Genomic DNA, 12158 nt, shown 5'->3' with positions numbered 1-12158 from the left:
ATATATAATCCAGACAACTGGATTTATGGTGTTTAAATGGAAAAGACTGTTTGACAAACATTAAAACTTAAATAGAAGCACTTTCCAAGACTTAAAAGAGAGAGATAAAACATAAACAAGTTATTTGTTTAATCACAAATTGAAGAATGACACCCACATGATCAATTAAAATGTGCCTCGGTGTTTCAGATTCTTCAGTCTGTAGCATCCAAATACTTCCCAAAAAATATTAGGACACTTTTAGAATCTAGGAGGACCAAGAAGAGATCATCTTTACAGATAATTTCCAAATTTTTATGACAATTTTTAGTAAAAAAACAAATTTAAGAGAAAAAGTCTGTGAAATCGTTTCATTTTACCCGCGTTATTTACTGTCACTGTCCTCAAGGAGAAAAGGGTTAAACTGTAATGAGTTCTAAAACAAAAGACTACAAACATAAAACTGTATGATAAAAAACATAATTTGCTTACTTCTCTACTTCTCTCAATCCTTCACCCCATTATAACCCTCCCAAAGAAGAGACAGGGAAATAAAAGTAGATTTCTTAAAAAAAAAAAAAAAAAATTCAACCATAAAAATTATGATCCATCTTGTTCCTCCAAAGAAGAAACCACTTGAATTATTCTCAGGCAAGAGAACAAATAAACTTCTAATTTCATTGTCTTTGGAGAGTTTAATAAGAATGGTGCAAAAGAAAATCAGCAGAAGCCTTCTTTTTTTTTTTTTTTTTTTAAAGTGTACAATTCAATGATTTTTATTATATTCACAGAGTTATCAAATCAATTTTAGAACATTTTCATCACCCCAAAGAGAAACCTCATAACTTTTGGCTATCACACCCCAGCCCCCCCAGCCCTATACCTCTCCAGTCTTAGGCAACCACTAATCTACTTTCTATCTCTATGAATTTGCCTATTCTGGACATTTTACGTAAATGGAATCATACAATACGAGGTCTTTTGTGACTAGCTAGCAGAAGCCTTCTTAACTGGATTAACTGATGCTCCCCATTGCCTTTATCCATCCTGACTGATGCTCTAGCAAGCAGACAGCTCTCCAGTGCTTTTGCACACACCACTTGGTGTGCGTACCAAAAACCAGAGGTGTTTATTCTCAAACCTGTTTATGCCAGTTGCACTTGTAATTATAAAACTTAAATATTACAAAACCAATGAAATATATATGCAAAAAGAAAGAATTTCTGTTTTTATGAAAACTAAGCTGAATGCTCTGCAAAGATCAAATAAAAGTTGCTTAAAACACACAATGGAGGGCCGGCACCGTGGCTTAGCGGTTAAGTGCGCGCGCTCCGCTACTGGAGGCCCGGGTTCGGATCCCGGGCGCGCACCAACGCACCGCTTCTCCGGCTATGCTGAGGCTGAGTCCCACATACAGCAACTGGAAGGATGTGCAGCTATGACATACAGCTATCTACTGGGGCTTTGGGGGGAAAAAAAAAGGAGGAGGATTGGCAATAGATGTTAGCTCAGAGTCAGTCTTCCTCAGCAAAAAGAGGATTAGCATGGATGTTAGCTCAGGGCTGATCTTCCTCAAAAAAAAAAAAAAAACTACAATGGAATAAGGTGACTGACATAACTATAAAAGATTTTTTTCCCCAGTTGTAACAGATTCTGCAATCAAATTGCTTCACAAAAGTCTTTCAATTCTCTCTCTGCTTTAAAGAAGCTGAAAGTGGGAAATCAGTGATCTCAAAGAAAAGGCCTTGACCTACATCAAAAGACTGTCAAGTGAATATACATTAATATGTTTTACATTAAAGTAAGATGTTTAAGTTATTATGTATCATTTTATCATTCATCACTTTTATCAAGTAACTGTTGGTTCCCATTTGGATAAGAGGGGATATATTGTATCCTTCTATAATCAACTAGCAGAACACCGAATTAGAACACTAATAAACAACACTCAACGTCAACAATTATTATTCCTCATATCAATCTATAAGAAATCTCTAATCCATAGACACATGATGTGAACTTATTCAGATGTATTTGCCAAAGATCTTTAAAAACCTGAAAAGACATCCCTTGAGAAGATATGATCTGGCTTTTAAATTTGATATAAAGCAAACCTCGAGATGACTCACCAAACTTTCACATGACTACTCCAAATGAATGCAAAGCTGTCTGTTCTCCACACGTTAGTCTTTGAAATTCTTAAAACTATTAAAAATATTTAAAGTCACTGTTAAAAACTGTATTTTCTCTTTGAAAATTTACCTCAGTCAAGGAAGACAGAAATAACTAAATTAGTAACAAATATAAAACTGAGTATTAATGGATGTGTTTATTCAAGTCTGAATCAAATCAAATAATGCATCCTAAAGAATTATTATCCTTTCAGTCACTGTGAAAATATTGTGTTTTTGCCATGATGCTCTAACATAGGTCAACATAAAAAATAAATATAAAAAATAATATTCTAAACAATTTTATTATTTTAAATAAAATAATATTAAAGGGTTGAGGCGAAATATCTTGCCTCTGAATGGACATAAAATATCTTAATCCAAAATTATTTGTCCTTTTCACTTTCATAATTGCATAAATTCCATAGCTCATCAATACCAATAGTGGCACACTATGCAAATAAGATATTTCAATACACTCTAACACATGGTGCTCAATCTACTACAAAGATTAAAATTTTCTCTGCCCCATTATGTATACAGATCAATAACATAAGTGGAAACCCACCCTGCTGGGTGGGTTAAGTCAGTTAGTATTTGAGGTCCTCCTCTTCATTAAAACAAAAACACACACACATACATAACACACACACACAAAATAATGACTGACTAGAAGAATACAATAGAAATATTTTAAAATTTATCTCTAAAGTAAGTAGTGTCTGTGGATTTTACATTAGACGTGACATCTTTGTAACTAGGGAAAATTTTTTTTAAATAGAGTATGTTAAATATCCAAGTCATTAATTAACCATAGAGATCAGAGTGAGGGCGGGAACAATAAAAGGAAGGATACTCCTTTTCTCCTTACTCTACTTCTCATCCTTATCATAAGCCATGTATCATAAGTTTATGATACATGGTGTACCTCAGTTGTGTCTGGATGTTAAAATGGTTAAAATTCACTAAATTAGAGTGAAGTAAAAGACTCCATCTATTATATTGAAAGGAATTGAAGAGCTAATAAAAGTTTACTGAACAACTACCATGTAAGAGGTTCATAGCTAGCTATTATGGGAATATACAGATGAATACAGCAGAGCCCTTACTACTTTGAGGAACTAACAACAACAAAATGTTTTAAAAGCACGCAGGAAAGTGAAATCAATTCTGGATGGGGGAAGGAACAGATAGATATAAGGGAGAAATCTTAGAAAAATTAATGGAAAACGTTTTAAAAAGCATGTGAAATGGGCCTCATAGAACAAACAGGATTTTAATACTGACAGGCAAAAATACACAATAAGTCAAGCACTTCACTTTAAAACCACCTTTACTTCATCTCCCAATTCTTCTAGTTAACTAAGGCCAATGAAAAGAATTCTCTTTAATACATGGTTCCAAAATGAATAAAGATTTTAATATTACTTACTGTTAAAGAAATAACAACAAAATGATTACAAGAGTTATCTAATAAAATGGGGGATATCATAACTATTGTTTTGATTTTAGATAGAACAAAACTATGCATAAAAATATTCAGCTTATATCAGAACATCTTAAAATCTGTTTAAATCTAGTGCTTAAGCCTAAAATGGAAGGGAAAAAAAGAAAAATTAAACTTACCTGCCACATTCTAGACTCAAGTCATAATTGTGGTAAACTAGCTAGCTATATACAGCTCAAAACTAAACTCTTAAGAGTTTATAATGATTTTGAATGTACTATGTTTAGAACAAAGAGAATGCTGGGAGCCATTTAATTTTTCAGAAAGTATTGTCTTCCTAGATTCAAAACAAATGATCTACCGGCAAAAGTAATTCTTTAGAAAACTGAATTCTCTGATGAAGTAGTCACTTCATTTAATGAAGTACACAGTTTTTTAATAACATTAAAAAAATCTTGCAGATTCTTTTTTTTATTCTGTTTTTTATAAAACAGGGCCTTAAAATATATTCAACCTATACTCTTCAGGTAATCTTTTTTCAATAAATCTTTTTCAGATTCACTGAGCATTCCCTCCCTAGAATATTTACTAAATCAATAAACTTCCATAAATTACTTTCTGGTGAGATCTTTTTATGCATAACCAAAATGTTTGCTTTTATTTTAATTCTATGATAACAATGAGAAATTAGAAATCTATTTACTTACCACTAAGCAATTCTATACCACCTATTCATTTTGTGTGTATACCACAAACAGTGGATTTATTCATGAAAACTGGTATTCAAATCAAATTATACTTTAAATGTAGAGATGATTTTTATTATTTGTGGTAGTTATGTTCTATAAAGTCACCACAAACAACGACTTAGTGAATACTGAACCATTGCTCCTAGGGGAAATATAGGGTTAGGTTCCTACAAGCCTCTGATCACAAGATTTTCATCCACTGATCAATATGTAACCTTCTTCTATGTGTGTTTCTGTTTAAAGACACACCTTATATATATTGATGATTCATTAACACTGACCTCACGGCCAATAGTACTTTAACTCATGCCTGAACAAAACTGATCTAATATTATCTCCATACAGCACATCATAGCCTTCTTGCATTTAGGAACACTGGACAGAACTTCAGCACTATGCTTGGGGGCATAAAACCAGTGAAATCACCAATAAAAAGCACGGGGCCATGGTGGTATAGTGGTTAAGTTTGTGAGTTCCACTTTGGTGGCCCAGGGTTCACAGGTTCTGACCCTGGGCACGCACCTACACACCACTCATCAAGCCATGCTGTGGCAGCATCTCATATACAAAATAGAGAAAGGCAGGCAACGGATGTTAGCTCAGGGCCAATCTGCCTCACAAAAAAAAAAAAGCATAAAAATGTGGCACTAAATAGAGCACAAAGAGGACACATGTTTACAGTAGGAGAGCTGAAAACAAGAAGGCAAGAGTCACCTTATTTAACCACAGGTGGGAAAGTGTGCATCAGTCAACTCAAATTTTTCGCCACTCGGTGCATGTCTATAAATGACTGTGAAACTGTTGTATTGATTTTGGACTTACAAATAAATTTGAAACAGGAGACATTCACAAAAACAGAATGTGCAAATAATGAGGAGTGACCGTATAAAGAAAGCCCAATTAAATAAATCTCATGGGAAACACTTTACTACTTCAACCCTGTCAATTTTGTAAATGCAAGGGTTTACTTATTGGTTATCAAACAAAAGGCAAAACTTTATGACACTGTTTTTAAATTGTCACACAAAAACACCCCATTGAAGCATTCTAGAAGTTTTCAGATGAAGAGAAAAGATGGAAAAATTATTTAAAATTTACTGCCTATTCTTTAAAAACAGTCATTGGGGGAAAATACTATAGAAAGATATCAAAAACTGCAGCTTTAACAACATAATTTCTTATGAACTATCTTCTAATATCTTTTTGGGGGAAAATTAGATATATTTACCCATTATTATTACACATTAAAAAGTTCATAAGGATAAAAGTATCCTGAAGTATTAAAGCAATAAGATATAAGATGTAAATTATGATATATTAAGCTACAAAGGCATGAAAAGACAATTAGCATAGACAATTAAAAATGAACACATAACATATATTCAAGCAAAGTACCTCAGTAAAATAAAAATAATCAACTTAAAATTCTCTTAATTTTAATTTATTTAAAATATTATCCAACATAACCATAATGTGTGTCCCGTTTGCATTTCTACTCTCCATAACAAAATTTAGATACATATATAAACATAATCTATTCACACTGGTACTTGAAATCTGTATTAGCAAAAATAAAAACAGCCAGATACATTAATTATTAAGACCAGAAGAAAATCTGACAGCTAGAAATCAAATCAAATAAAAGCCGCCAATGTTTTTTCCTTTTAATTTTCAGATGATGTTCTCCGAAGCATGTTTTGGGCAGCAAAAAACTAGAAAAATTTGTCTTTTAATAGAGGACTTATTTACATCATGGAATAGTATGCAGTCTTTAATAAGAAATAAGCTAGAATATATATATACACACGCACACGCTCACATATGTACACATACACACCATATATATGTGTGTGTATATATGGCCTTCAATTAAAAATGGGAAATATATATATATGTATTAAATGTCTATAACATATTAGTAAGGGGAAAAAAGGCAAGTCACAGAATATTGTGTATAACAGGATTCCTTCTTGGGGCGAGCCCGGTGGCGTAGCGGTTAAGTTTGCACGCTCTTCTTTGGCAGCCCAGGGTTCGCCAGTTCAGATCCTGGGCGCGGACCTATGCACTGTTCATCAAGCCATGCTGAGGTGGCGTCCCACACAGAGCAACTAAAAGGATGCACAACCATGACATACAACAATCTACTGGGACTTTGGGGAGAAAAAAGGAAAAAAAGGAGGAAGATTAGCAACAGATGTTAGCTCAAGGCCAATCTTCCAAAAAAAAAAAAAAAAACAAATATGATTCCTTCTTGAAAAACAAGAAACATAATTTGCTTATATATGCATACACATTAAACTGCTAATGAGGAAGAGACCTTGGCACTTCCATTTTTTGTAACAAGCATGTATAAGTTTTATAAGCATACAGTAGATTCTCAACAAGTGTTAAGTTTTCTTGTTATGGTTATTTTAAAAATAAAATAATGTGATATAAAATTCATGCTGTTTGAAAATGACTCCTATACTCTTAATTTATTCAGGTAAATTCTGCTAAATAACTAAAAACAGTATTTCCTAGTTCAAAGAATTTCAGTAAATGGTCTCAAAATTCAACACTGATCAATCCCCCAACTGAAATGTTTAATGATTTGTAATAGAGTCAGTAAGCTTTTCCTGTAAGGGCTAGACAGTAAATATTCTTTTTTGTTTTTGTTTTACGACCCTTTAGGAATATAAAAAAGACAATCTTCACTCAGATCCACAAAAAACAGGCCGCAGGCTGGATTTTCCTCGCCAGCCAAAGTCTGCCAACTACTGATTTATAACAACAAATCAGCATCTGCAAGTCTGATATTTCAACTATATTACACCAAAGGCATCAGAGATCACAACAGGGTCAGTTTTATTCTACATTAAATAAAGTAAGGTAGCACTATAGCAATTAAAATTACAAGCTGATTAATACATTGAATTCTATTAATATGCTAGACACTAATCAAATAATGGGAAAACATAGTAAATGAAATTTCAAGTATTCGTATTATATAACCATGATCATGTGTGCACCCGCAAAGCACACATATCCACTTGAAAACGGCAGCTGAAACTGAAATACTACACAATCAAAGCTCAAATCTCCTTTTATAATAATTAAAACCACTTATTTAAATAATCAAAACTAGTCAGTCATTTGTTTCAGAGATCATCAACACTTGAAAATTAAGAACTAAATACAGAGGCTAGTAGTAATTACTGGGTTTTAATTTTTTAATTTCTAAGGGTTACCGTACAATATCAATCAACAATCTAAAACATTACACTTTAAAAGTTTATATTCTTGGCAACTTTTTAATATTTACTGTGTCAGCAACCATCACTGGAAACTTGACTATACTTTTTTTCTTTGTCTAAAGACAGCTTTTATATATTTGATTTTGTCTAAAACTGAATGCTCCTTATTATCATCTAGATGCTACTACCAAATCTAAGTTTCATTATGAATAATAAACTGGGTCAAATTAAAACTCTAAAATGAAAATGTATCCCCCCAAAGTAACGAAATAACCATTATAGAATAATCTTACCTAGACTGGTGGGTTTTATCAGTTCATCCAATAAATCATAAAATGGTAATTTTTGAAGTTTTATATCCGGATGGACTGGGTGAAGAGCTGATGCAAGATGCGGAAGTTCCAGTTCATGTTTAGGTCCCAGAAGAGAAACAGGGAGTAACGGTGATGATGCAGGGTGACCATCATAAGTGAGTTGTGGAATGGTAGATGGAGACAAAGTTGCTGGCATAGGACTTGAATGTACGTTGGGGATGGACAAGTCCGCGGGCGTCATGATTTTCTGGGGGAACCTCCGCCTATAGAGTTCTTTAATTTTCATTTGTACAGCAGGACTGCAGCCAGCCTTTAGCAAATGAAGGGCTTTTGTGAGAAGTTCGTGTTTGCGTCCGTGCTTGTTTCTCCCAGCGTAGCCCAACAGTACTTGGAGTTCAGAAACTCTAAGGCTCATAACCATTTGCTTAGAGACAAAACAAAATATAAAACATTAGTGTTCCAATAATATAATTTACAATACTAGACAATACTTTATTATAATCCTTTCTCCTTATGGTTTGCTTAAAGGCTGGCTCACTTACAGTCAATTCTAGTTACTTCAAACTTAAAAGTTAATCATTTAACATAAATAACCAACGAAATTTAAAGTTAATATTCACAAATTCACTGACTTCTATCCAGGGCGTAAAGGTGAAAGTATACACCAGGCAGAACCACATCTCACCTCATTCCACTGTTTTGATGAAACCGTCAGGTATTTATCAAGCACTTACTGAGTCTCCAAGAGAGTGCTGAGTGCTATGCGACTAGCAAAAGATAATAATGAGCCCTCAAGAACATTGGTTTTCTTGGGGGAAATTATATAAGTATATACGAAACACACGAACAGCCCACCTCAGACACCAGATGTAGGCAGGTTATAAATAACATATTATAAAAAGTATTACATACTATTCTAACTCTGAAATTTGTAGGACTTACACTATACCTTTTTTGACCCATTATATACCAGATACATTTGATATTTTCAAGAGTTGTCACTAAATCTTTACAACTCCACAAGGAGTTATCCTTTTTGCTTTACATAGGAAGACACTAGTTAAGAAAAGTTAAATAACTTACCTATGGCCACAAAGCTACTAAGTAGCAGTCAGAATTCAAACCCAGATACGTATGATTCTAAAGCCCATGCTCGTTCCACTAAACCATTAGGAAAAGGACGGAGCTGGAAACATATTATTGACTCACTCTGCTGGCAAGTCCAGGCTAAAAAGTCCAGGAATTCAATCCACATGCCACAATGCATAAGGCTGTAGTAAAGAAATCTATTTAACTTTGTTTAACCCTGTGTTCCCAAACTTATTTGGTCACTGCTTCTCTTGCCTCAACTACCAAGAGACTGCCAACAGGAAATGCCCATCAATACCAATCCTCTCATTTTAAAGTAGAGGAAAATGGAATCCAAAGAGAAGAAATGGCTTACCCAGGATCATACAGCTATTAACAGCAGAATCCTGACTTGACCACCACTAACAGGGAGGTGTTAGGATGGAAGACACTTGTAAGCTTACCATTTGCTCTCTATTTCCCCAACTGTTTTATCCCATCACCTCATACCAAATACCAATACACAAAAGCTAAGCTGCCATCCCTAATTCACCACCACTCCCTGAGATGACACCTTCCTCCAGCCAATCATCTAGAAGTTCTTTGCAAATTGCAAAATATATAATTAAGTAAAAATAAAATAGTGAGAAAAAAATGTATAAAGAGCTTTATATGCATTAGAGCTGGTTAATCAAAGAAATGTGAGCTCTTCCCCTAGTTCTGGCTTGGAAAATGCTTTGTGTCCTCAAAGTCCAGCTTTCATCAGTCTTTGCCCTTCAGGCCTGGCAAAACCAACGACTCTCTCCTCACTATTTTTACAGGCCATTTTTCATATCTTTATCTTAGCACTTATCTTGCTGAATTATAATCTTCTGTTTATACAAGTAATTCTATGACCAGACTGAGGTCATCTAGGGCACAAGGTCATGTTACCCTTAGCATCTAACACTAGGGCCTGACAACAGTAGTAACTCATCAAATGCCTGGACAATGAATGAATGAATGAATGAACAAAATAAACAAGAAAGCCACACCAGAAGAAAGGGTGGGGTGGAATCTACAGTGATAAGTTATTCGTATAACTATAATATAAATCCAAATGAATTCCAAAACTCTTATGTTCTCTATAAGGTGTACAAAGATATAATATAGGTCTTAAAAACAAATTCTACCCCAAATCCTATAAATGTTTCTCTTTTTAGATAATATTATCAGAGATTATTATAATTACTAACTACGTCAGCAGGATACCAATTTCTCCCTACTATCCAAAATGTCCTAAGAGTACAAAATGGTTTTAAAGATTTTTATTACTAATTTTAAAAGGAACAGGGACTTCAACAGAAAAGCACCATATTGATAAGTAAACTGCTTTTAGAGAAATAATATGAATTATGCTTCAAAGATTATAGGTTAAAAATAAGTTTAAGTTGGCATTGGTCAAATGTACTTCATTTTACAGGAAAACAGTATACATTTAGAAAGAGAAGAAGGTCTTTCCATTTCAATTCAACTCCATTATCCTAAGTCAAACACAAACAAAAACGGAAATGAAGTGATTACCACAAACTCTTCATTGATGACAGCTTTCATCCCTACTCTATGGGTATAAGAATTTAAATGCAGCACAGATGTATTATTGTTCTATTTTTATGGAAAAACACATTGACAATTCACATAAAATAAAATCTTCTGCTTGATGGTCAAAAGAAAAAAGTTAATGACATAAGCATAATTTTTATTTTTGTTTTCACAGGATGCCTACTTAATCATCACAATTATGAAGTAGGTATTGTCCTCATTTTACAGGTGGGAAAACCGAGGCCTAGGAAGGTTAAAAATTTGCTGAATGTTGCACTACTAGTTCTACTCCAAATGTGCTTTTACACTATGATACTGCGTTTTAGAGGAAATAAACCACATGCCTTTTAATTAGGAAACAGAAAAACCTTTTCAAAGATTAATTTATTTAACATTCAATCTCCATTTCAAGCTTCAACACTCCAATTTAAAAAAAAATTGGTGGTTAAGAAAAGATGGGCTGGCCTGGCGGCTTAGCGGTTAAGTGCGCGCGCTCCGCTACTGGTGGCCCAGGTTCGGATCCCGGGCGCGCACTGACGCACCGCTTCTCCAGCCATGCTGAGGCCGTGTCCCACATACAGCAACTAGAAGGATGTGCAACTATGACATACAACTATCTACTGGGGCTTTGGTGGGGGGGGAGTGGGGAAGGAGAAGCATTGGCAATAGATGTTAGCTCAGAGCCGGTCTTCCTCAGCAAAAAAAAGAGGAGGATTAGCAATGGATGTTAGCTCAGGGCTGATCTTCCTCACACACACAAAAAGATAAGAAAAGAATGCATCTGGATTCAAATTAACCATTGTACCTTATAATCAGGTATAGTGAAAGATGAGGTGCTATCGACTGCTATCATTGGAGCAGCTGCTGCATACTCCTAAGGACTGTAATAACCATGCAGTATTTTAAAAAACTAAATAAAAGGGAGCAGGAAACACAAACATCTGAAGCATCACTCAACTGAAAAGCTTCAGAGAAGCATGAAGCAGTCAATTCACAATGCAAAGTGTTGACAACATAGAGGAAAACTAAACACTTACATCTGAGATGTTGAAATGTAATATATTTTGATCTGTCATTTGCCTAAAAATCTCCATTTGCTAGCACTACAACAAAATGAATATTTATAACTAAGGATAACATCAACCACTGCTGCTACCAGAAATCACTACCTCCTCAGATAGCATTCTGCTGACTCTACATCCCCAAATGACGTAGTTCTCAGAATCCTAGGGAATTTAGAAAGCCTGAGAAATGTATATATTCTGTATAGAAAGCATTCTGTGAGGGACATGTTTTTTAAATTAATTTTTTTAAATCAGACAGACATGCACACAGTTTAAAAAGTCAAACAGTTTTACAAGAAAAACAGATGTCCCTTGCCTTGCCCCCATTTTTCACATCCCTGAGGCAACAACTTTCAAGTCTTTTTAGCTATTTCTTCTGGCATTTTTCACTATATTCTATGTGGAGTAGGTCTATTTGGCTATTTCTTAGTTTTTCCTTTTAGGCAAAAATGACTTCCTATTATAAAAGATAGTTTATTTAGCTCTGTTACATCTGCTCTACCCCCATCTTCCCATCATAATTTTTGGTTAAATCAATTGTTGATGTTTATG

At 34.3% G+C, this 12158-nt stretch overlaps 1 protein-coding gene across 2 annotated transcripts in view; it reads right to left on the bottom strand.

The window, feature by feature from the left end:
- The window catches only part of PIAS1 (protein inhibitor of activated STAT 1), a 125510-nt gene that overhangs the window by 87085 nt on the left and 26267 nt on the right, over positions 1-12158 (bottom strand). For both annotated transcript variants that reach the window (XM_058541933.1, XM_058541931.1), the window contains exon 2: positions 7873-8317. In XM_058541933.1, coding sequence (XP_058397916.1) covers positions 7873-8317 — 445 coding nt within the window. The remainder of the gene's footprint in view (positions 1-7872; positions 8318-12158) is intronic.

Source organism: Diceros bicornis, chromosome 5 (genome assembly GCF_020826845.1).
Source record: "Diceros bicornis minor isolate mBicDic1 chromosome 5, mDicBic1.mat.cur, whole genome shotgun sequence".
NCBI classification, from domain to species: domain Eukaryota; kingdom Metazoa; phylum Chordata; class Mammalia; order Perissodactyla; family Rhinocerotidae; genus Diceros; species Diceros bicornis.
The sequence above is the reverse complement of the archived record's forward strand: the minus strand, read 5'-3'. Positions and strand labels throughout refer to the sequence as shown.